Raw genomic sequence first — 27,673 nt, forward strand, 5'->3', positions numbered from 1 at the left:
CCAGGGATTTATTTTTAGGTATATACAATATGAATGCTTTAAATATTATATTAATTGCCCTGGCTGGTGTGGCTCAGTGGTTAGAGTGTTGGCCCTGCACACGAAAAGGTCTCGGGTTCAATTCCCAGTCAAGGCACGTACCTGGGTTGGGTTGCAGGTTCGATCCCCAGCCCCAGGGTCGCTCTCTCCTCCTCCCCCCTCCCTCTCTCCCTTCCTCCTTCCCTCCCACTGTCTCTAAAAATCAATGGAAAGAATATCCTCCGGTGAGGATCAACAAAAATGAAGAAATAAAATGTTATATTAATTTTTACAAGGCATTTCACAATAACTATTTGAAAGAAATACAATTGCATAGACTATTCCAAATATAAAAATAATTGTTTTATCTACATTATTTCACTAAAATATAAATTTACTATATCCTGATACTACTGATTCATATATGTGGAAAAATAGATGTAAATAAATATCCATATAACCATTATAAAATTAAAGACTAAAAACTTTAGTTAAAATATTATAAGCTATAAACAGTCCTCTGAGGATAGCTAATTCTTGATTATTAATTTTACTGAAAAGCAAAGCACTGCAACAACAGCCACTAAACCACTTGCAAGGCAACAGATTTCATTAGAGAATAAGGTAGAGGAAGGGCATAAAGTTTATCTTATTAACTTTATCTGGTGTTTTCTTATATTGAAATTACCTATATTCCTTAGCAAAAATTAAACAACTAATACTAGGAAAAAGGAGCCTATGATTATGATGTGTAAGAGAACAGCTGGAGATTTTTTTTTTTTCCAAAATAAGCCTGGATAATTCCTTCACATAAAAATAAAAGCTTTTGGCAGCTGAATATTTAAATACTAAAATGCACTGTCTCCTCGTAACAAGAAATAGTATCCAATATAAATAATCATAATACAAAGTCAGAGCAGTATCTTATACAAAACATGATTCATTCCTCTGGCTTCAATTTATAAGGCTCAATTCATTCTATGGTTACATAAAATCTGTAAGGCAAGTAAATAAAAGTGCTGCTGCCTTAAGAAGTTATAGTTATCACTCTTGGTATGGGCTCAATAAACGAGGAAGTAAAATAGACTAAAGAATCATCTTGAAAGTTAAATTTAGTTTCTTGCTGGACTCCTTAAATACTTGTTTATAAAGTTGACAGGGCACTGTCACATTAAGATGAAAGGTTCTTAAATCAGATGGCAGACACTCCTTTACTGTGAAAATTAAACAAGTTAACCTCTAAAAGACTCAGTTTCCTTAAGTATAAATTTCAGATGATGATCTTTTCCGCATGTAAGATTTGGGTTAGAAGAAATATTTTAGGTAAAACATTACATGTTCAATAAATGGTTATTATTATTATTACTGTCCAACACTTGGATTTAGAAAAGGATCCATGTTTGTTTATGTTAACTGTTTAACACAATTTTTATGATTTCATAATTATTATCAGCCAATGAACTAAATGTTACTTTAGATGCAAACATTACATGCTCCCTATTTTGAGTGGAGCCATGTGTATAGCACAGCATGTGACATTACCTATATAAAAATGACTGTATTTTACATCTGACATTTTACAATATTGCCATTAAGTATTAGAGCAATATAATTAAGTGTGGAAAAATAACTTACTTTATAAAATGTAGAAGAAGATCAGTCACAAACTTAGCAGATTTTACAATAGGACTTCCAGGCTCATTAAATGTTCGTGTATTATGCTCTATATATCGAACTTCCCACATTAGGGAAGAAACCCGCCTTTAAACAAACAAAATACAGAAGGATTAAGCTCATTATATTTAGAAATATAGGCACAAAATTTAAAACCAAGACATTGTGACTTTTCAAATTGCAGTCTTAAATCAAGTACAAAACTCACTCTTTAAAAAGTTATTTTCAAAATATTATAACCTCTTTGTGTAAGGGGAAAAAAGTGTAGCAACGTTATGTACTTGCACAGAATATGTCTGGATTAGGCACATTAGACCATAAACAGTTCCTTCTTTTAGGGAGAGAGACTGTCTATAGACAGAGTAGCAGAAGAGAACTGATATATATACTTATTTTTTAGCTTTATATATTCCTGTCATATATGGTATCATTTTTTGATAATAAGCATATCTGACATTGATTTAAAAAGAAAACATTTTTCATCTAATTATATTACTGGTAATTAAACGACATGTAAAAATGAAAAGCTAAGTGATAGCCTGCTTAGGAGATATAAAAATATAAAAACATGGTAACCAAGTTAGTTTACCAAGAAAGATAAGTATGTGAAAATTACTTTTTAACACTGATTTGACAATACTAAAATAGATTTTGGTGTTTTATTATTTTATTTCTTAAAGTAAAGAAAAACTAAAGATGACTTCAAGAGTATTATCCAGTATGTGATCCTACTTAAAATAAAGAAGAAAACACTCAGAAGATCTTACTAATGTCTGAACAAAAACACCATTATACGGAATTTAAAAAATTTTTAAATTGTGGCTACAGATGCTTTAAAAGAGCATTCACAAGGCTAATTCTAATAACAGAATCACAGGTATCTTCAGAAAACCCTATAGAAAACTGTGTGTAAAATAAGGGATTAGATTAATACCAGCAGGGCAAACTGACAGTAGTTTAACAAAAGACTAAAATAAATACTGAAGAGGAAAACCATAAACTATAAGAAGTCTGAAGCCAATGAGTAAAGGAGAAGCAAAAAAGCCTGAAACACTGAAATAGCACTGAAGAATATAACTCAGGTCTGTAACCATATTATCAAAAAAACGTAGTTTCTAATTTATATAAGGATGGTATCCCAAAAGATATTTTCCTAAATTGGTTACTAAGCTAGGCTAATGGCTAATGCCAAAAATCCTAAGCTGTAATGTACTTGAAATGTACACCTTAGCAGTTACTATATTGAGCAATATTTCTATGAAAAAGTAAATTTACAACAATAGTGGGACATGCCCTAAGTTTATTGTTCTAGCTGAAGTCCAAAAACCATTGCATAAAAACAATTCTTTCCCTGTTACCCTCCAGGTCTTGTTTTATCTTTGAAGCACTAGATTAACTCCGAAAATTTTGCAATTTAGGTGATCTAGGAAAAAGAAGGATATAGTTAAAAATTTCTCCTCCATTTACTCTCTTAAATTTCTGACATGTGGAGTTGAAGATTTAAAGAAAGGTGCTACAAGGGTAAGATAGCTGGGAGGCACATTATCATAGGTGATTTCCTCCTCTATGTTTCTGACAAATATCAATGAATCAAGAGCAGAAATACCTAACAAAATCAGAAAAGTCTTCAGAACCTGCAGTTTAATAATGTCTTAATTTTCTTTATTCCAGTGGTTCTTAATCAGGGGTGATTCTCCCCAGCATGGGCCATTTGGCAATGTCTGGAGACATTTTTGGTTTTAGAACTAGTGGCTGTTATTGGCACCTAAAGGATAGAGGACAGCCCCAAATGTCAGTAATGTTTTTAATGAGAAACCCTACTTTTGTCAGTAAGGAAGATTAAACAGTATTTTCAGTGGCAGGTAAACAAAGCACCAAATTAGATTTATACTTTAAGTGATCAAAAGAATGGAAACCACTAAACTTATACAGAAAAATATGAACAGAAAATATGAATAAAAACTTTCCTAAGTTAAATAAATAAAAATGTGAAGAACTGAAGTAATATAAAACTGGTCACAAAGAGAAAAATTTAAAGGAGTATTATTTGAATTAAAATGTTTTTGGCCTGTCTAGCAAAAGTCATATAAGAAAAATGAAAACTACAAGTATGATTTCATTATGTGAAAACTATAAGACTTAAACTCACATTTTGACAAGACTAAAGTTTTAGGCAACAAACCTACAAAGCCTGTTTGAGATTAGAACTCAATATTTATTGAAATTGTTAATTAGAAGGTGATGATGCAAATTAATGATGAAATTGTGTCTTTAAAAACACCTTCTAGTTATATTTCAAGCTAACCTATAACTATAAAAAAAGCAAATTCAGGATAAGTATTCAAAAGCTGAATGGAAGCAAAATAAGAAAAGATAATTTTTTATATTATTCTATGAAAAATCAATTAAACAAATATTTCCATGAGGTATCTTGGAGAAAAATGAAATACTTTGGCTTGTTTTATATAATACAATATAAAGATAGTGGGCAGCAGCTCATACTAGCAGCTAGGAAAAACTATACCTAGGAATCATATGCTAAGCATGGGGTCTATAAGACCACCACTAGCAGCATTGCTGGCAACATTTTAGAAATGTAGAATCTCAGCTCCTACTCTAAATCTATGGAACCAGGTTCTGCATTTTTTAAAAATCCCCAAATGATTTTTATGTATATTAGCGTTTGAAAAATACTGCTACAGAAAATCAGTAAATGGATGAAAGAATCATTTAGCTTTCCTTTGGTAGTAGCTACAGCAAACAGTTCTAACCTGTAAAACCTGTTTTCCAGTCTTTGTTTAATTGTACTTAAATCTGTTGGATATGCCACTACAGTGCAATACATGGGATAGGCTTGCAGATCCACAGGGGCCACAAATGGTGAAGCAATATCTAAAATAAATGAGACAAATAAGTTTATAAATTTATTTTTGTATTGCTTAAAATACTTCAAGGACAATTCTGCTTGAATTAAGACTTAAGCTCTGACCCACATAACATTAGTCTGCCACTGTCTTTTCGTAGAAAATACATATTTTAGCTAACCTAGTAAGAGCCTCATTTTTTATTATGCATAATAAATTCTGCATTTACATTACAGAATTCTAAAGATATTTGTTAGTCATAGATTGCTTAAAAAAGATGACAAATAATATATATGACACATATATATCTCATATATATAGGGACACATATATTTCTCTAATTAAAACCTATTATAAATAAAACCTATTATAGTGTCTATTTTTGACACTATAATAATACATTGCATTCAAATGTTATAACCGTTGACTTTCTCAAAACTTATCACCTATCTACTCTTTACAATATAATTCTGTGAAATATTAGGAAAATATGGAAGAGGAAACAGGTCCAGAAGTCTTTGACTCAAAGTCACTGATCCAATGAGACAGTAAACATAAAAACCTAGAAACTAGGAGCACTCTCCATTTTTTGTTCATTCACACAGTATGACAACTTCATATCCTAAAATACTCCTAAAATTACTTATTATTTCTGAGACAATCTTTATGAAGTGTTAGTATTTTATTAAATACTTCAGATGAAAATATTATTCAACACGCATCTCTAGTGTCTTTAGCTCTTCTTATTCATGTTAATTTCTCCCCAGACTCTTTGAAGCTGATTCCTTATGGAAAGGGGGGTTGTTACACAGCACCATACTAACTTAGTTACTCTAGATAATTTGTGGTCATTGTTTTTCTTTTTAATGAGATGATGCAATTCATATGCCCATTTCCCATCCCCTTCCAAATATTCTCTTACGTATATGTATTATAAAGTTCAGGTAAAACCTAGTATAGCTATCCAAATAATTCTAATTCAGCTTTTAGTCATTCTCTTCTGATTTACATCATGTCAGCCTGAATATGTCAAGGGTTTTCAAACTGAGTTCTGGAGGAACCAGATTGTTCAGAAGTACCTGGAATTCTGGGGGGGGGGGAGTCCCCACTCTAAATTCAGTTCGAGCAATCCTGTTCATAACTGTTTTAGATACCTGAGTCCTGTAAGATCTCATTTTTTAAAATCCCACTTGAAAATGTTTGCAAACTACTGACTTAATATTAGGAAAGACTATCTGGTTTGTTTTCTGCCAGCTTTTTCTTACTGGTGTTCTTCTATTACCATTTACCTAGTGTCATCAACTGGTTTATTCCTGCAACAATTCTTTCACATTCTTCATCCCTGGGATTGGAACCCCATTCTCCATCAAGAGGTTTATAGATCAACGATCTGCATTCAACATCAGTTAAAGGAACACTGGTACCTAGTTCTTCAGGAAATACAGCTAAAATACACAGAAAGAAATGCAGATTTAGTGAAAATATGTGGTAATTTCCTAACATTTAGGTTATCTTTTAGAAAGAAGAGTTGGTATTGTCATAAAACTAAAATTTTATAAAAACTTGGTAAATATAATCTTTGTTTTCATTAAAGTATGCTTCAAGAACCAATAAATTTAAATCATTTTTTAAAACATTACAATTACTTCTCCATTTTTTTACCTCACAACATGCTTTATTATCATTTACAGGTGAAGTAGAAACTATTTCTATAAAATGAGGCAAATTTAAAAGGTTTATCATTTCATAATATAATCTGCGTATTTACTTTGATAAAACATATAAAAGATAAAACTGAAATAAAGTGGTATTTTTCAGAATACTTCAAATAAAGTCTACATTTTTAAAAATGTAGAAAAGCCCAGCTAGAGTGGCTCAGTGGCTGAGTGTTGACTCATGAACCAGGAAATCATGGTTCGATTCCCCTTAGGGCACATGCCTGAGTTATAGGCTCAGTCCCCAGCAGGGGGCATGCAGGTAGCAGCTGTTCAATGACTCTCTCATCATTGATGTTTCTCTCTCTCTCTCTCTCTCTCCCTTCCTCTCTCTGAAACCAATAAAATCAATAAAAATACATTAAAAAAAAAAAAGGGCAGTGTTTAAAAAAAATAAAATGTAGGAATAGAGAGAATTATGAATACTGGCAGATAATTCTTATGGCTTATTGCTCTTAAATGACGAAGGTTTGCTTTCTGAGTGCCTGAATCTTTACTAGAATCTTTGAACCTTTAAAAGAATCATTAGGGGTTGGTGATGACATAAATCTAACAAATCTCCCAAGTAATATTTTCTTAGATTAGAGATATTTATGTACAAAATTTTTCCTCCTCACAAAATGCAATTAAACTCTATGGGTATATATGTATGTGTATCCAAATAGATCAAAAACAAAAATTGCCCTCTCCACATACAGATATGTTTAGGTAGGAAACAAATAGTATCTAAATCGCACCAATTTATTTCAATACATACCCCAGGCATTACAAAGCTAATTAGGAGCTTAATTTCTTTCATTTTCATAACAGTGCAATGTGACTTCAAACTCAAACTTTCACAAAGGAGAAAAATAAAACCAGAGTATAAGCCATGTAACTTAACTGCAAGTCTATTAAGATATTTTAAAGTTTTAAACAGCTCTAACCTACCAGTGAGATGAAAATACATTTCTGGTATTAAATTTTTAAAGTGATAACTTCTAGAAAAAAATAGTCTTAGATAGTATCAGCATGACTATTTTCTCATTTTTAAGGTTTACCAGATTGGGTTTACTTTTTCCAAGTTATCTTTTTTCTCTGACTTCTTACAATAAAATAACTAATGATTACTTCTATTATGTCACAGGTCATACTTTTTCCTTTTTGTTTTTTAAAATCTTTACTCTTATCTGATAGTAAAAGTATTTTTTTTAAATTGAACAATACAGAATAATGTAAAAAATAAGAAATCGAAGTCCTCATATTCTTGCCCTTTATAATCATTAATAATCTGAAATATATATCCTTTTAAACATTTTAATGCATATTATAATGTATGCTTTTTAAAAAAACTGAAACAAAGATAGGTAATGAAGTAGAAAGAAAATATAATCTCCAGGATTTAGCCACAATGGCCTTTTCTTAGTTCCAGGAAGATATCATACTCACTGCCTAAGGCTAACTCCCAAATCTCAAGGCTATGTCTCAGGCCATATGCAAGGTGACAGTTATTTTATTATTATTAATTATAATTACCTATTTATTGAGTCCTTACATGCATCAAGTTCTATAATAAGTACTTTAGACATATGATATCATTTAATCCTCAAAAAAGCCTCATAAGGAAGGTATTAGTTTATATAATTTCAAAGGCTGAACCCTAAGAATCTGGTTTTGAGACTTTAAGGAACTTGCCAAGATGGCATAGAAGAAGATGGCAGAGCTAGGCTAATAAGACATATGCTATGTCTCACTCAAAAGCCTGAACTTTTTATATTACGTGATACTCTAAGTATTCTCCTGGAGTTACAAATATAACCTTCTAGGAATGAATAATAATTAGCAAAATATTTCATATTTAGCTGTAATTAATTAACTTCTATCTTCCCTGTTAGACTATAAATTCCACTGGGCAAGGATTATGTCTATCTTGTTCACTACTAGGCCTCTAAAGTCCAGGTCAATAGTAAATGTGCGATAAGTATTTGGTGAATGAATATTTTTTATTTGATCTTCCTAACAACCTTATGCAACAGCAAGTTAGCAAATCAGGTATCTTATTTAAGAAATTAATTCCATAAAACACATATGAAAAGTCTAACATACACTTACCATTATTAGGTATAAGCTCCATATCCCAAGGACTCATCTTTTCTGTGTCACCATTATCCCAGCTTAAAGGAAGAAAAACTCTGTTATTAAAAAGTCTAAATATTGTAATGCAATTTTTAAAATAAAATCATCATAAAAATAATTGCTTCAGTGTTTAAAAGAAGTATCTCTATCACTTTATGAATACATGGGGAAAACATTCAAAGCAAGTCAGGCTGAACTAAAATACAACAAATACTTCCTTACCAAACATTATAGCACTGAAACAAACTATCAGGGTACTCATGTTGAAGAGGTTCCTGGCTTTCAATTGTTCCAAACCACCAGGCATCATCTATGACTGATCTGAAACGGTCACCTGGACAAGAATAAAAGCCATCTTATTACTCTGAAATGTAAAACTGCTGCTGTTGTTCCTTTATCCTAAAGTATATCCTTAAGATACTTAAACTGCCTGTATGATTTCAGAAGATATTTAAAAAGTGACCGGCAACTTCAAATTAAGTAAATAAATCAGTAATATTAGGAAAAAGTTATTTAATAAGCACACTTGAAGTGTGACCAGTTTCCAGTATCATTTCTTACATTATATTAGGGTAAAAATAAATTCACTCTTACCTTAAGCATTTTTAACAATCTAGCATTTTAAACTCATGAGGAGGACCATGTCAAAGCTTTTCATTCAAATAAACATATAGTTTCAGAATTTCTGCTCAACAAGTATTTATAGTCTAGCTTTAATTTCTTACTTTGTGTAGCCAGGTTCCTCTGAAAATCGAGACTCAAGCCCAAAACAACAAAACCAAAACAAACAAAACTCCAAACTACCTTCTTTCATCTTAATTACCCTTGAGCTATAACACTCATGCATACACTTTCCATTTCCTATAAAAACAAATGAAAAAGAAACAAAAACAACTAATCTTTGTAAATTAGACTCACTCCTTGAGTCCCTTTCCTTCCTTACCCAATTGCATATTAGGGAAACTGCTTTCCCTAGACCTAATAAGTTATCTTCTCAGCTTGTCTGTGTCATATGAAAACTATAAGCTACGCTCTTCCTTTTTGTGAAGTTTTCTGCTTACTTGATTTTCACAGTACTTTAGTACTTAATGACTTTTCTCCTGGAAAACGTAGGTGAGGGTCTAAAAGACTTACCCCATGTGACTTTGAACAAATTAATTAATATCTGTTTAAGTTCTCATTTTTCACCATAAAGGATTTAAAAGATGAATTAAAATTTTTTTAAAAAGATAAAAGAAATTTAAAGATAAAAAAGAAGCTGGAGCCAGGAGTAAGTGAATAGAACACAATTACATGTTGTTTAGTTAAATACATAGTCTTTGAGTGGGTACGCACTAGGATGCAAGTTTAGATTCAAGCATTCTAACAGCCAATGTCAAGAGGGAAATATGACCTATTACTAGATGCATGTTAATGATACTAAGATTAGTGAGAAGCTACTATATAATTTAATAAACTTTTTAATCCTCACCTAAGTGTGTATGTGTGTATATATGTGTGTATATACATACACACATACATATATACATACATACATATATATATACACACACACATATATATATTTTTTTTCTTTTTCAATTTTGAGAGAGAGAGAGAGAAAGAGAAAGAGAAACATCGACCGGTTGTCTCTCATACATGCTCGACTGCAGATCTAACCTGAAACCTAGGTATGTGCCCTGACTGGAAATTGAACCCACAACTTTTTTTTTGGTGTACGGGACAATTCTCCAACCGAGCTACCCAGCCAGGGTAATAAACAGGATTCCTGATATCACTACCTTACAGTAAATATGATGATGAGTTTCATATAACTCTTTCTTATGATCTTACATAGACTGATGACATTATTCTATATAGAAAGAACTGAACAATGTGTGCCTTAACCCAAATGAACAATAAACTAAAATGATAACAATGTAGTTAAACAAGGAAAAGAGTCCACTATTCAGAGTAAGCATTAAAATTTCTGAGGACAGGCTAAAGTAATTACTATTGATGTAATAGCAGTTGGTATATAGATACATATACAGTATGGCCCTGTCATCCCCATCTGCAGTTTTGTTTTCCACGATTTCAGTTACCTGTGATCAACAGCAGTCTTAAAATATTAAGTGGAAAGTTCCAGAAATAAACAACCTTTAAGTTTTAAATTGTGCACATTCTGAGCAGCATAATGCAATCTAGTGACATCCCACACCCTCCTTCCTGGGACATAAATCCTCCCTTTGCCCCACCATATCCATACTATATAAGCTACCCACCCGTTAGAGAGAGAACATTCACTTTTATTGCAATATATTGTTATACTCTTATTTTATTATCATCAATGTTGTTAATCTCTTACTGTGCCTAATTTATAAATTCAACTTTATCATAGTATGTGTGCACAGAAAAAACTATATATAAAGTTCTGTACTATCTGTGGCCTCTGGTATCCACTAGGAGTCTTGAAACACATCCCCCATGGACAAGGGGTCAGCACTACTGGATCTTCAGAAATAAAAGACCAAGAAGTACTAACTTTAAAATAAATATTAATCTATAAATTTGGTGGGAATGGTAGAGTGAACTATAAGATCCAAATGAGAAAATTCTGATGTACGTCCATGTGAAGCATCTCTTTTGATTTCTCCAATGCTTGCCATGTTTCTTTGCTTAGGTTATCAGCTCATTTCTGGAATATTTGTGGACACAAATATTTGTTCGGGAATTTATTGGCAGATGCATGTCCTTAAAAAAATAAAACTTATCAAGTAACACATGAAAATAATTTTTAAAAATCACATGTACAAAGTTATAACCAAAACCAGGAAAACTTGTACCTTTTACTTCTTGAAATTTACTTACAAATTTCTAAATAATAAGTAAGGAGCTATTTCTTCACTCATCAATTTTAGACATCAAGTACTGACCTCTATCCATACAATTGTATATAAAAGGTACGTGTATTTTATTTATTCTACATTCAGTTTTTCTTTATCATGACTATGTAAATATTGTTTGCTCCTAAGCCAACGTGCATACAATTACTTCCTTGTATTTTGAATAATTGTTTCTTTTTTTTTTTAATGGTTAGTTTTCTCTGCATTTATGACTGTCTTCCCACAGTCCCTAACAGGTCAAACTATAAAACACTCTTCAATATAATTTCCCAAAAAGTCAACGTGTTACATAATTTATCAGTTCCATTTTTCCCCCCCTGAAGACTTCGCTCTTGGGGGACAGTATCTTCTGGTCTGGTTGTTTTAGAGGCTTGCTAGAAAAGATGCTATCCTTAGACTTCGTTGACTGCTACTTGGGCATTCCTTTCCGCTCTTTCCTGTTTTGAAAAAAATTTTCTGTCTCCTTGGGGGAGGATTCCATATTTTTATCTTGGTTTACTCCTTATTTAATGGAATACATCTTTCAAAGCTTCCAGAGAAATCATACATAAATTTTTTTTTTGTAACTCCCATGGCCCTAATTTTGATAACTTGCATTTTCCTTTTTAGAGAACACATATAAATTTCTAAGTTTACCAAGCCCAAACAAAAAAAGACAAATCATGACAATGGCACTGGAGGAGAGATGGAATGATATATCAATGAATGAGCCTTTTCAAACCACATTACGCTATATATGCACCACATCTCACTCCAATATGACGAAGAGTGGCTCTGTATGAAATTTTTAAAAGAAATTCTCTAATAGCACATCCATTTGTACATAAATTAATACATCTGAAATGCCTGGAAACTTAAGGATTTTAAAATTTCTTTGAGTCTTGATTACAGTATTAATTTTTATAAATTATATAACAGTTAAACAAAAAATGTCAGTTTAACTTTAATCCCTCTCTAAATTATTATTAAACATTTTTACCTGGAAGACTTCTTTGCTTCAATTTTGAGTTATTAATATTTTTGGATAAAAATTAAGTCAACACATAAAATAGCTAATGAACAGCTCTAAACTATCTTTCAAGTTAACAAATGTAAGAGAAAAAAATGCTTAGAATTTCAGCATCAACTAGATTAAAAGCATTTTCATTCATAAAAAAAGAACTTAAAAGTACCTGACATAATATTATAGTTTGCTGTTAATATTCCCAGAAATGGCAAGACAATTTCTCTGATTATATTTTCCTAAATTATGAAAAAGATTAAATTACTTATTAGATTAAAAACAAACACCTATGACTTCTAAAATTACCCACCTATATTCCACCGCCTATATTTTGCGTCGTCAAACTGTTGTCTCAAGACTAGGAAATCTATAACGTCAGGCATATCATGGTATCTAATTACAAAGAGAAACAAACTGATTAGGTCACATACCTAAAAATATCTAAGAGACATTCAAATTTATCTGAATCTTAAAAACAATCTACAAAACTAAGAAACCATTGCCTTTTTCAATAGTCCTTACTTCATGGTAAATGATCCACCAGTCAGTTTACCAGTATCAGGATCTAGAAAAGCAAGTTTAAGGCAGCAAAGGGTAGGCAATCCCACTTCATACTTAATGCCAACTATTTTCATCAGTTCTTGTTCCTGAGGAAAATACAGGACAAAATAAATAAGCTGCTAAACATAATTGAGAAAGCATTTCTTCATTTCAATCTTGATCTAGGTAATTACTCTGTAAGTATATGTAAAAATTCATTGAGATATATACTCTAGATCTGTGTACTATTATATAGTATTCAAATTATATTTCAATTTAAACAGTAAAGAAAAAAAAAGAAAATCTTAATGAAATGTTTCCCAACACTTAGATGTTTAAACCTCTTTAATTCTGAACTACTGCTGATAAATCTAGAAATACTTATCAAATTTACAAACATGAAGTTTACCTTAGACATTAATGTTGTCTAACTTTCACTATATTTTGTACCCAATTTATAAACTATTAGAGCATACGAATTCAGTCAATCTGTGTTTCTTAGAATGTTAAACACCCTCTATTCCCCAGGATTGCTTCAATTAAGAAAGGTATTTTCATGATACAGTTTCTTATAGTAAAACTATTAAGGATAGTTTCCTCTGCATTCATAATTACGGCTATTAAATAATAAATACCATACCCGTAGTTCCATTTTATGCCATGGCTGTTTTTTGGGATTGATACTATAAATTTTATTTTTCCGGGCCATTTCAACATATGCTTCATGTCCTTGTCGGAAATAATAAACCTAAAAAGTATATAAAGTCACAATTTTAAAACTTGAATGTGTTTCCTTTAACGCAGTATCAAGAATTTAATGTTCTTTAAAGTTATTCTAATATTTTATTTTTCCTGTTCCTTTTTATTTTTTTATACTAAATAGTAATATTTCCCCCCAAAATGAACAAAATTTATTGTATACATATTCAATAAAATTTTCAGGTAGCCCGAGGATGGGGTTCCCTCAGCGGCTGTGATTCACCTGGCTCTTAAGCAGTCAAGTCTGCAGAGAATTCACCACACAACATTTTGTTGAAAAGTTCATCCGCAACAAATGAATCTTTATCGTGTAACCTCTGTTCCACATGTTTTATGTCAATCACAACCGAAGTGTTCAAAATAACATTACTTTGGTTATAGACTAAGAGGTTAAGCAGAGTAGTCATTTTTTTGGTTTCACCATTTTATTTTTAGATTTAAAATAAGTTAATCTTGTTGCATAAAAAAGCTGTAACTAGGGATCATGATTAGTTTATTGTTCTCTTACTTTTGTAGCAAGTAGTTCAATACATAGGCAGAACTTGAAAGTGAAAAATGTATTCTCACATATATTTTATCCTTAAAAATGGCAAAGTATCTATTTATCCTCATTTTATGAAGGTCAAATTTAAGTGACTCCTGACTACCATCCTGTAGAACTAGTATTTGAACACAGTAGTTTCATACCAAAAATTCTTCCCACTACTAAAAAATAGTAGAGCTTATTTAAAAAATGCTATTAATTAAAAAAGTTATTAAGTTCTTAGTAGTATTTTGGGACATCCATTATTCTACCTACGTTCATTCTGCTCATTAATGTCATTATTCGGTTGTCTGAAACAGTATGAAGGAATGGTGCTGAATAATGAGGACTGACCTATTTAAGCACCAGCAACTAAAAAGACAACTTAAACATTTTGATAGGAAATTATTCAACAAGCAATTATACACTTTCTAACCATCTTGAAATAGTATATTAAATGTAATATAATCAAGCATTTTCTTCTTCTTTTTTTTAAATATATCTTTATTGATTTCAGACAGAGGAAAGGAGAGGGAGAGAGAGCTAGAAACATCAATGATGAGAGACTCATTGATCGAGCCCGCAACCCGGGCATGTGCCCTACCCTGACCGGGAATCAAACCCCGATCGCCTGGATCCTAGGTCGATGCTCAACTGCTGAGCCATGCCCGGCCGGGCAATCAAGCATTTTTTTGATGTGGCAGGACCTGTTACGATCTATCATTGTACTAAATTACAACACTGTGGTAATGTTCTGGGCTCTTCAAGAATTCTTAGGCAAGTAGGGATGATTGTTCATTAGAATTATTCTTGTATTATAAAGTTTTTGTTTTCCTTCTTTTTTTAAAATTGATTTTTTTTTTTTAAAGAAAGAGAGAGGGAGGAAAGGAGAGGGAGAGACGTAGAAACATTGATAATAGAAACATTAATTGGCTGGGTCTTGCAAGCCCCCTAGTGGGGAATGAACCTGCAACCCAGGCATAGGCCCTGACTGGGAATGGAACCAGTAACCTCTTGGTGCATGGGACCATGCTCAATTCACTGAGTGACAGCAGCTGGGCTTTCCTTCTTTTACTGTAAACCACCACCTGCCAATTTCTACAGCTAATTAGTATGCTTTGCTAAAGAAGCCACTTTTAATTCCTAATTTCTTACTACTCACCTACTGGACACCAGATAACTCTGTCTCTTAACATTTATGCAAGCAGACATGAGTCCTGAGTGGGAAACTTTGATATAAGATCACATATTTTCATTTCATAGTCCAAAGTACATAGTCAAATGATGGCCAATCACATTTTTCTTAAAAACAAAGTCTTTCTTATTTTAAAATAATAGATCTTTTTAAAGATCTAACAAATTATAAACATTGTAAGTATTTAAATACTTATAAAATAAAATTGAAAATAAAATGTATTTCCTTTTTTTTTGAACATACTATATATATTTAAGTCTTAAACTAAGAAAAATATATTTTAAAATTTTAATTTAAAAAAGAAAAACTGGCAACAAAACCCTCTTATTAAAAAAATACAAACTAGTTTTTAAAATGTTAACAAAATTTCCATTTTTATAATATTTAGATTTGCAATTGCAATGTTCACAGCAGTCTCAAAAAAGACGATCATTAGCACTTCCCTCCTAATTTTACTTTTTTCATACATAGCTACAAACATCTAGAATGAGATACTTTAATAAATACCTGCAATCTTCTAGAGTCTATATTTCTAGAGCTATAAAAATGTTTAAAATAACCTGAAAGAAACAAATAAAGGATGTTTTTAAAAGTCTAAACGTACCTCATCACCCATCTGTGGTACAAATGGACATCTTCGGGGAATAGTATCTGTAATCCATGTTGAAGGCAACCATTCTTCTAATGTCAATCCATTTTCCGTTAGTTCTCCGACCGCCAATCTCTAAGGTTTAGAACATTTAAAGTAATATCATAAAAGCATTCATCTATGATCTGTCTTTTAAAATAACAATAAAGTTAGTTAAATAAAGGGAATCACTGTACAACAATGTATATTCTTTAGGTATTAAAAACCTATTCTGAAAAGGTGGCAGTAGTGGCAGTATAGTATTCAATCTCTCTAAATCACTGCATAAAAAAAGAACTAGGTAATCCAAAACCTATAGAAAACATTCACAACAAAACTAAGTGACAAGATATTGCCATAAATACCAAAATATAAGCTCTGGGTAATTACCCTTTCTCTCAAAGTTGGAACAGTTTTATGAACTTTCCATGTGACAAACCAAAGCATATTTAGGGTTTTTTTTAAAAAAAATCCTAGTCATAGTGTGCTCGTAACAACTAAGTAAGATATTCTCATATGGGTTAATTAGTGTAAGACACAGAAGGCTAATTGTTTCCATGGCTGGGCATTATACTTCAACATAGCCAAGACAACATCTCTTCCCTTTTTAAAGTAGCCATATCTCACTCTTGGCTCAGTATTAGTTTCTAACAAAAATTTTTTCTTCACATTTTCCCCAAAATGTTACTAAGCCAGGTGCCTTACTTTTTAATTTTCATGGATAAATATAAAGCCAGGCCTCTGAGAAAAACCTTTTTAACTTTGCTGGTCACCCACAAGTGGTCATTATGGTCTAAATATTGTTACCTTAGACTTAGGAATAATGGACTTTGAAACCTAATATTATTTATAAGCAGAGAAACTTCATGCAATTCACTAAAAATGTTTGGTTCAGTGTTTATACATAAGATTCTAAATTTTATTCTCTTGTGCTTTTTAAAAAAGAAGCAGTTATCACTGAGTTAATGCAAGTTCACTAAAAGAAGCAATATCATAATGGGGTATCACAGAACACTATTTGCAACAGGTACTGTTACACCTGCTACTTAATATCCATTTTCCTCTTCATTAACTACATCTTCCTGTTTCTCAGTCAAACACATCAGGAACACTCTCTCTTTGGAGAGTAGGGAGGGGAAAAACATTGGCATTTACTACACTTGACATGGGTCCAATAGATAATTTTAGTCAGAGGAATGATAGGATCTGACTTACATTTTAAAAGGATCACTCTGGATGCATCAGAGCAGAGATTTTCAAATTATGGTCCAGAGTCCAAGCCCAGCCAGCTATCTATAAATCAAATTTTATTAGAACACAGCCATACGCATTCATTTACGTACTGTCAATGGCTGCTTTCAGGCTACAATGGCAGAGTAGCTGTACCTCTACAGAAAAAGTTTGTTGATGCCTGCTTCAGAGAATAGACTCTACGGGGAAAAGGGAAGAAGCAAAAAGACAGACGGAAGGCTTCTGCAATAAACCAAGTGAGAGTTCATGGTAGCTCACACTAGTGACAGCAGAAATAGTGAAAACATTTAAGTGCAGAACTTATTTAAAAGAAAGAACCATGGTAATTCCCTAATGGACTGGATGTAGAATATGAGAGAAAGAGGAATTATGGATAACACCAAGGTTCTGGTATAAACAACCAAAAGAGTTGTCACAGTTGAGATGAGGAGGCCTAGAGTACAACAGGTTAAAGAAGAAAGAAAATAAGTTTTGTATGTGAACAATTTGCAATGTTAAGTCAGGTGACACCTGAACAGTTATTTATCCACAAACAGTTATTGAGTAGCCACCATTACTATGCACTGCATCAGAGTTAGATCCACAAATTTTATCAGTTTTATATATTGAGGTTTTAAGTTAAAGTGTATTTTGAAAAAGGTGTCCTTTGACTTAAGAAAAACAAGTAGAAAAAAATCTAAAAATTGTTAATTCCAGCCTCAGAATGGATTCTCAATTATACTAGACAAGTATTTCTCCCCATAAGGAAAATTCTATGTTGATTGGGATAGCTAACAACTCTTACATAAAGTTGGACATTAAACAGGAATAACCATATTTATAACTGTAAGACTCTGGCATAGCCAAGAATCATTATGACAATAAATCTTGTTCACCAATAATTCTTAGAAAACCTATAATTTTTGGTTAAAGTAGATTTCTGTCACTTAGTATTTAAAACCACTTAGGTAATAAATGCATTGAATATTCCTCAAAATTTCTAGCCTCATGATGAGATATTTTTTAAAATTTGGGAATATGGGTAATTATTTTCTATCCATAGAAATTCTTCTAGGCCCACCTCAAATCTTTTGCAAACCTTATCTAAAACTCTAAAATAAGGTATGCCTATTTGATTGCTGATTTACTATCTTTAAAATTAATCTCATAACTAAACATATGATATTTCTTCTATTTTTATCTTGGGGGACTCAAGCAACTTGTTAGTCACACATTATTTTTAGAGTAAGCACTATGTCTTATACTTCTTTCTATCCACTGTATTGTTTTATAAATAGTAAGCACACAATAGATATTTATTTATGTGGTTTCCAGAGCTCCTAAACCATAAGGGATATATGTCAGATACCATCTGAGATTTCTTCATCTTTGGAGAATTCTATTTTCTAACAGGGATTTTCTATTATCTGCCTTACTGATTCTTGCTTAATTAACTGAAATAGAATTAGTCACATGTAAAATATTTTCATACATGCAATAATATCAATTGCTTAATGATCACTCAGTTACTTTCCAGTTCTACAACTCTATGCATAAAAAGGGAAATATTACTTGAGATAACAAGACTAAGGAATAAGAACCATTTCACCCACTGTTGGATCCACTGGTAGGCTAACACCAAACCATGTGAACAAAATCCAAATTAAAGGGAATGGTCTATAATATCCTAACCTCATTATATTTTAAATCTGTCCCACATAAATTTAGTGGCAGATAGATCCTGTTACAATACTTTAAAATTAAAATATGCCAACCAGTAATAGTAGCATGAAGGAGTCCAAGATATTAGTTTGTAGATGGTGGACCACAAAGTAAGCTGCACTCCAGGGACAAAAGAATTATGTTTTCACAGTGCAAACCTCAAAGGTTCATCAGAATTGTCTTGACATTTAAAAAAAAGGAAGTGTTTAGCATATTAGTGAGATACATGAGAAAAGGAGGTGACAAGAAGAATAGTAGGCAGTGGAATCCAAATTAGCTTGTAACTATAAAGCCGAAACAAGAGCTCAACAAGTGTTTGTATAAAACACACACTTAAGACAAATGTATTTTTAAAAAATTTCAAAGCTCTCTGGGGACAAAGACCCTAAAAGTCTCCCTAATATTTAATTCTACAAATGCCAGCCTGAGGATCGTCTGATTATGGCTTACATGCTATATAAATTAGTAAAGGCTTGTTACAACAGCAGTATCCTACTTTATATTCACATTTGCCTTGTGGTCAACTATGACAAGTTTTGCCACTCTTATTCCAGGTGATGTTCCCCCTATGCTTTCTGTTTATTTTCAGCAATAAAAATAAAGATGGTTAAAAGGTAAAGGCAATCAAAAGACTAATAAGTTATATATTTTGTAGCATTACTTAAACATACATAAATAAATCCCACTGTACTGTCAAGAAAAAAATCTGCTCATGTTATAAGGCTGAATGCTCAATATTTAGAATATAATTAATTCTACAAGGAAACACTCTCACACAATAAGTATTAAAACCTGAATAAAATATATTTTGGTATAAAGTTAAATCCTCACTTACCATTGTCAACAGGTTCTCTGACTTACAACAAAGTTGAAATGATGTATAAAAAAACCAATTTACAAGAGGCTAATTAATATAAATAAGAGTTAAGTTCCTACAGCATCTCATCAACGTTACCTCAAAAGGATATTGAATCAAACATTATTGGAGGATTTTCTGTACTCAACAATGTTAATGTTCATCAACTGCACTTTTAAAATGTGTGCTTGGTTTTCATAGAAAACATCAGTGTATGTGTGTATGTTAGTTTATATATATATATATATACATATATAAATTAACCTTTTGTTTTCTTTCTTTGGGCTTCTTTTTCTTTGGTGATATTGGTCCATCTTTTTCTTCATTTACTTTTTTCCTTTCCTTTTTAATTTGTTTTTGTTTCTGTTTTTCAGATTCTTCTTCTTCATCTGAACTGCTTTCTGCTTTCTTGGTTTTATGCTTAGGAATTTTCTTTGGTGGCTGCAGATTAATTCCTGCATCTGCTGTCCAGTCAGAATAATCACTGGAGTAGTCACTAGAAAAGAAAAATTGATTTAAAACACACACACATAATACACATTAAGACTTTGTTTTATAAAAATGCAAAAAAAAAAAAAAGATTATAATAAAGAGAAATGGTAAAATAGTACATATTAATGAACTAAAAATATTTCCTTAACTTTCAACTCAATTTCTTCTAAACAGTTTCTTAAAATTCTATACGCTTAACTTAAATATCTAAAGAAAAAAATATTAAGATAAATAAAGCCACAGTTGTCGCTGAAACAATGAATTTAAGTGCCTTGTATGATTTTAGCCAAAAATTAATTTATGAGAGCTTCATATATTCAAAATATTGTGGGGCATACAAAAATAGGAAGCAGAGAGTCACCTTTCTTAATTCTAGCAATGGTGGAAAGATAGCCCTGGACAGCATAGGTGGTATCGACATTGAGGAGTAGGTATAGGAGTTCCTTTTTTGAGAGGTGAGAGCCCTTGCCCAGCGGAAATCCTATGTTGGAGCACTAATGCCCTCATGGCAAGGTCAGAAGCATTCTTATTCAGTGAGAAGGCTGTGCTTGTAAACTATATTGAGCATTTACATATACTTTAGATATATCTTATGCTTCAAAGCATGCCAGAATTCAGAATACTACAGCCCTTATTATTTTATATATCACTACCAATCATGTTTGCCATTTCTTTTCAGTTTACCTTCAACAGACCTAAGACATACTTAACTGATGTTGCAAAATAAAAAATCCAGTTATCTTTTGTTTCAATTTTAGTATATGAGAATATTATTTGATTTTATATAGTTTTACAAATATAAATGCCTTAAACCTAAATTAGACTATGTTAAAATCAATAATTACTTGCCCAGATTTAGTGATGTATGACCTCACTCTTCTAAGAATATTCCTGGTAAATACTGAAAGGATTGATTTTTCTGGAGTTTTATTCTACTACCACCACCCTTTTGCCTTGACCTAATATCCTTTATAGGCATTTATCTATATCTCCCCAAGAATTATCACCACAGATAAAACTCAAGTAATTAACTGATTTTCTAGTATGATTTCATGACATTATAAAATTTAAAATGATTCTAGAGAACTTAAAATTTTTTCAAACACTAATTTAGATGCATGAGAATGCATCTGCAGAGCAAACATCTCTCCAAGAACAGACTGTCCTCAACTTAGGAGTATTTATTTGCACTTATTCCAGCCAGTCACGGCAAATGGCACCTGCCAAATACTGAAAGTTGCTACTCTCTGGAGCATTGAGCTCTTACAGAAAATCTTCTGCAGCCAGCATAAACCTAACTATAAAACCGAGAGACCATGTTCTTTACAACATTGCCCCAAACTGCTGAAGCCAAAAGAAAATATTTTTTTCACTGCCCTGTTTTAAATGCAGAAAACTACCAGATATAACCATGAGCAACTGTATACCATTACTGGGAATAGCTGTTGTGGAAATAGGAAAGCCCTTGATTCTAGCAATGAATAAGGAATTCTTATAGTCTCTGCCCTTGTGGTTTCTTTGACAATTTTATTTTAAAAGCTACTGATGCTAAGGTGTAAGTGTGAGGGCTAAATATAATTACCATTTCCAAAGGCACACTCCTTCTTGCTACTAAGAGAATATCAGCCCTGTCTGTAATAATGTGAATTACTCGTATAAGGAGTTGAAGGAATCCTCACTTACATGGTCAAATGGGGTAGGGATAATAGGAAAAAGAAAACATTATTCTAACTGCTGGAAAAAAAATTATTAATAGCATTCAACAAATTCTACTATAGATAGTTAATTCTGTAAGATCTCATTACTTTCATAATTTAATGCTCAAATATTTCTCAAAACCAGTAATGAAACTAACTTGTGGTTCAGTGTTAAAATAATAGCATTCAACAATAGAATATCAACTAGGAAGATAAAGTTAAAGCATCATTTTGCAGATCTAGTTGCAATAACCAAATTTTTTTTTCTACTAAAGAAAAGATGTCAGAAAGAAAAACTGTGGACAACTACAAAATAACTCTGAAGAAGGAGCAACCTGGAACTCAAAGAAACTGAAAAATGTTGCTGATAAAAAAGAATCTTCAGCTTTCTGAGGAGTTTATATTAATTACATTTGGAGAAGTAAAAATTCATTAAATTACCTAGAACTGCCATCACTGTGCCATGCTCTCTCTTCTTCTTCAGAGGTTCCACCACTAACAGCAACAACTTCACCTTCCTATGAGATATTGAATATATATTTTATTGTGCAATTTTATAAAAATAACATTCTATGATTATAGAAAATGTCAGTATTATTGAATATTACCAATCAAAGCACAATATTTAAATAAAAACCTGATTTATATTAGTTGCAAAATACAGGCCTTATATAAATTATTCAATGTATTTAATAATTATTAAATATATACCAATTATTAAATTTATCCAAAGATATAATACTTATTAATATTGGATTCAGAGCAATCTCTTGGATAAATAACATTCAGGGTGGGGAAAAAGTAGGTTCGTACGGAAAACAGAATAATTAATAAATAATACAAGAATAAACTCTCCAACTGTAAACCTACTTTTGCCCCCCCACCCCGCTCCACATTTTGTTGTTTCTAATAACTTACCTTTTGTTGTTTCTTATAACTTATCTTTTAAATAGATATCAAATTAACTTTAAATTCTTAGGCTTTTGTAAAATTTAGACCTTTGTTAACTTCTTAGGCCTTTGTTAAAGTTTTTATAGATGCTTTGGGAAGCTTAAAATTATAAACTTTTATGTTACATTATTATTAAAACAGCTTCATCATACAAAAAAAGAATATTCCTATCTGGTATTATTTCATCCAAATGGTGGAGGATTAAAAACTACCCAAACACTCTCTTTTTCTTTTATCTCAATTTAATATAACTGAAAAAATCTAAACAAATGATCTGATTATTCCTACCCTTGGTATATTACTTCTTGAAAGAGGAAGAAAAAAATATACTGCTAAATATGAAATAGTCACTGTTTGGAAGTTCAAAATATTTGAACCAAAAGTCAGCACTTTTTCCATTAATTAATACACTGTGCCTAAGGTGACAGTCTGTTCTCAAGGTACTCCTCTAGAAATGTATTTAATTGCTCTAAAAGGACAGCAAAGAATAAACAAATTAGTTTGAAGATGAAGAACTAGTAAATTTTCCTATGTAACAAATGTACCTGAAAATACATAAGGTCCTATTAAGCTGAATCATATTTAAAATATTTTCTAGAAATATAGTATTTTAAAAAACATGCTATAAACCTTTCAAAAATAAGGAAACATTTTATAAAGCAAATAATTAGCCCATATATTTTATGTTTTGTATGTATATCTAAATTGTCATGTGTCAAGTTGATGTAACTGGACATAACATTTTAACATCTAAAACCACCAGAGACTAACTTTTAAATTATGGTTAGAATACTCTCAATTTGAGTTACTACTGTCCTGTCTGTAAAAAATATACATAGAGAATTCCCATATGTTCAACATTGTAAAACACAACACAGCTTCAAAAATGTGCCGAATAAGGTTAATCTGTGCTTGCAAATTGACTACCTTGCTGAAAGAATATTTAGTAAGAATGATGATATCTATGGAAATATTTATACATAAGAAATATTTTAAAAATTACATTGAGAAAACTAACTAAAGTGGAACAGAGAATAAAATCTAACCAAGCCCTGGCCAGTGTGGCTTAGATGGTTGGAGTGTGGCCCTGTACACCAAAAAGTGGCAGTTTTGATTCCTGTTTTAGGGCTCATATGGGAACAATTGGTCTGTTTCTCTCTCTCCCAAAATCAATTAAAATAATAGTAATTTTTTAAAAAGAAAATATGATGACTTAAAAAAGTAATTAATCAAAACTGCTAAATGCCTATTGATTAGTTACTATAGTTACCAGCCGAGAGCTTCATGGTCCATTTAAAAAGCTTGGTTTTAGAGTAAAAGGAACCTGGGTTTAATCCCTGCTCCACCATTTAATAGTTAGGTAAATGTGTAATCTAAAAATCTTAGAACTTCAGATTCCTCATACATATAAAATGGGAATAATTCATAAGATTTGTGCATCTGAGATTATGAATATGTGTGCCATGCCTGGAATATACAAAGTAGGTCTTCAGTAAATGGAAGCTATCACTATAACTAAAAAGCCTAGAAATACCATGTTTGAGCTACATCTATAAATATATCAATGAACATAAGAATGAAAGTCATGTTTTTAAAAATAAGTAAAAATGGAAATAAGTTAATTCATGTGATGAGATCTTACATCTGAAGAGCTGGTGCCATTTTCTATCTCTTCCGAAGGTCTAGGAATCTCTTCCAATGCAGATCTGGTACGATAACTATGTTGATTTGCCTGCTGCTTTTTGGATTCTCCAAGATCCAGGAAATGCTCATGAGCATGATTCTGGAAAAAAAGTAAATTAAATTTATTTACAGCATGCTTAAAGACCTAACCTTTTACTTTAGTAGTTGCATTTTTTAATTATAAAAAATCCATTCATATTTATGCTATTACATAAGCTAGATTAGATTACTAGCTCAAATATTTTAACATTACATCAAGTTAAATCACAGGTCTGTGATATGTTGACATTCACTTGCTAATTGGTAAGTTATAAAAACACTGCTTTTGATTAAGTAATACAGACTTAAGGATTCATAATATTAAACTAAGCTTAACATTGGACTCTCCTATATCCACGCGAAACCAAACCTATAAAACAGATATGAGAAAGAGGACCACAAGCTGTAAGGCCTATTAATAGAGGCAAACTGGAAACCAAAATGGTGATCACAAACTACCATGCCTCTATGAGGCTAGGATACTAGGTGGCTGGCTCTCTATCTTCTAATGCAGATGAATGTGGGAAAAGCGTTCTGCAGCAGATGAAAACACAACTAAGTCATAAAAAAAAACCTGATAAAGTCCAATATGGTGACAGAAATGAACAAACTCAGCAAACATACGAATTTACACCTAAAAACCCCTTAAGAATACAAAAGTAAAGGAAAAATAATAAAGATTACTTTCAAAAAGAGATTGACATCAGACTTATACATATATCACACAATAAATCATACAATAAGAAAAAGGAACACGTATCTTTAAAGTGTTGATGGAAAATAACTTTGAACCTATAATTACATCCACACTTTTTTTCTTTCCTTCTCATTAAACTTTCTTTTAATGAGTCTTAAAATACTGTGACAGACTTTTGGTCAAGTTGTTTCCACTAAAATGTACTGATTTAAAAACTAACTTAAAACAGCCACACACAAAAAACAAATGGTCAACAAAATATCGTCCTTTCCCTAAAGGTTTTATTACGCACTGTTATCATTAACCAGTCTTTTATATTAAATTTAAATGACCAATTGAGAAAAACAGTTCTGAGATGTTCTTCTACCATTGATTAAGATGGGGTGGCAGGTATTAGAGATAACATTTAGCCTCCTGAGCTTTCTGGGCAGACTTGCTGACTTTGCCAGCTCTAGCAGCCTTCTTGCCTACTGCTTTGATTACTAATTTAAACCCACAACTGTCCATCTCATGTTACAAAAAGCAAATTGGCCCAGAGGATAGTCAGAGATGCTGAGGATAGTCAGAGATGCTCGCAACACACATGGACTCTCCAGGAAATCATATCAACAATGGCAGCATCACCAGATTTCAAGAATTGGGGCCATCTTCCAACTTCTTCCCAGAAAAGCAACCAATCCTCTTCTGCTCAGCAAACTTGCAAGCAATATCAGCTGTGTGACAATCCAGCACAGGGGCATGGCCAACACTAATTTGGCTCAAGATAATCAACCAAGCAGTGAAGCCACCTGCTTCCATTGGTGGGTTATTTTTACTGTCACCAGCCACTTTACCACCACAAGCTTCTTTGACAGACACATTCTTGGCATTGAAGCCTACACTATTCTGAGGAAGAGCTTCACTCAAAGCTCACTGTACACTTCAAAAGACTTTATTTCGGTTGTAAAAGTGACTGAAGCAAAGGTGACCACCATGCTGGGTTTGAGAACACTAGGCTCTTGCCTCACAATACAACAAAATTCACAGACATCATTGTGAGGAGCAAGGGTTTGCCAGATGGATGAGTTGATAGTAGGATCCAATCCCAGAGGTTCAAGAGCATGTTCCACTAGCATTGCCATCTTTATAGGTGACTTTCCATCTCTTGAACCAACCATGTTAGTATTAGCCCTTGGCTCCACTATGTTGTCACCAATCCAACCAGAAATTGGTGCAAATGCTACTGTGTTGGGGTTGTAGACAATTTTCTTAATGTAGGTGCTGATTCCTTAACTATCTTCTTGTGTCTCTTATGGGTTATACAGTGGCTCAGTGGAATCCATTTTGTTAATACTTCATGTTCATTTTAAGGTGATTCTCTTTTTCTTTCCAGAAACTTTCAGAATGTTCTCTATTTTAGATGTTTCCATACTGCACACTAATGTGCTTAGTTGAGGTTTTAAATAATTTGGTTTTACATTATTTTTTTCCTTATTTATCATGTTTGGCACATTAGCCAGAGGTTAATTCTAGGAAATCGTGGTTCATTATTTTTTAAAACTCTTTCCTCCCTCTGTGTATTTTCTCTTCTTTCAAGACTCTTATTAATACTTATACTACTACTTCTAACCTCACAAAGTTTACATATATATATTACATAAATATACATAAATATATACTTTTTTTTTTTACATTTCCCTCATTCTATCATTTTTATCCCTTGTTGGCGCATTCTGGGGGAGTTCTTCAGCTTGACTTTCCAGCTTACCAACTCATTTTTCAGTGTTTTTATTCTTTTATTCAACCCATCCATTGAGCTCTTAATTTCAACAGTTTCACCCCAAGTATTGCTCGTAGAATCTTCTTCAAAATTGTGTGTTGTTACATCAAGTTTCCAACATCCCCTCCTATCTCTCTGATAGTAATATGCTGTTTTGAACATGTTCTGTGCATTCCATTAGTTTCTCTATAAGTCATATAACTTCGTTTGTATTGTGTCCCCCCCTCCCCACATCCTGCTCTGGCTTCACTGTGTTAGGTAATAATATTGCACTGGGGAAGGAGAGAAAAAAACATAACTATTTGGGCCTTGCTTTGTGCTCCCAAAAAAGGTTCTGGATGTGTATAAGGAGGGTGCGCATCACAAGACCTATAAAACTGCAATCTGAATTCAACCTTGCATATTCCTCCAACCACCATCACGCTCCATTTCCTTCTCCACAACCAGCCTTGTCACTAAAACTCTTTCCTGCACTTCAGTCCTATTCCTGCACTTCTAGTCTTATACTAGTAATAGCCAAGAGAAATAAAAGACTTTCAAACACTCCACGAACACAAGATTTACTCTAGTAATTTTTTTTAAAATTTGGGAAATATGTAAAAGTATTAAAAAAGAAAATAGTTCAACT

General features: G+C 32.1%; 1 protein-coding gene across 1 annotated transcript in view; it reads right to left on the reverse strand.

Annotated features, from left to right (window-relative positions):
- Nucleotides 1-27,673, reverse strand: part of PHIP (PHIP subunit of CUL4-Ring ligase complex) — a 121,528-nt gene that overhangs the window by 15,378 nt on the left and 78,477 nt on the right. Inside the window, exons 21-32 of the mRNA XM_081139923.1 lie at nucleotides 24,510-24,650; nucleotides 22,358-22,434; nucleotides 19,992-20,223; nucleotides 15,896-16,015; nucleotides 13,455-13,562; nucleotides 12,797-12,921; nucleotides 12,585-12,667; nucleotides 8,609-8,720; nucleotides 8,363-8,424; nucleotides 5,846-6,001; nucleotides 4,464-4,584; nucleotides 1,654-1,779 (exon numbers count right to left, since the gene is read on the reverse strand). Coding sequence (XP_080996049.1) covers nucleotides 1,654-1,779; nucleotides 4,464-4,584; nucleotides 5,846-6,001; nucleotides 8,363-8,424; nucleotides 8,609-8,720; nucleotides 12,585-12,667; nucleotides 12,797-12,921; nucleotides 13,455-13,562; nucleotides 15,896-16,015; nucleotides 19,992-20,223; nucleotides 22,358-22,434; nucleotides 24,510-24,650 — 1,463 coding nt within the window. The remainder of the gene's footprint in view (nucleotides 1-1,653; nucleotides 1,780-4,463; nucleotides 4,585-5,845; nucleotides 6,002-8,362; nucleotides 8,425-8,608; nucleotides 8,721-12,584; nucleotides 12,668-12,796; nucleotides 12,922-13,454; nucleotides 13,563-15,895; nucleotides 16,016-19,991; nucleotides 20,224-22,357; nucleotides 22,435-24,509; nucleotides 24,651-27,673) is intronic.

Source organism: Miniopterus schreibersii, assembly GCF_964146895.1.
Source record: "Miniopterus schreibersii genome assembly, chromosome: 6".
Taxonomy (NCBI): domain Eukaryota; kingdom Metazoa; phylum Chordata; class Mammalia; order Chiroptera; family Miniopteridae; genus Miniopterus; species Miniopterus schreibersii.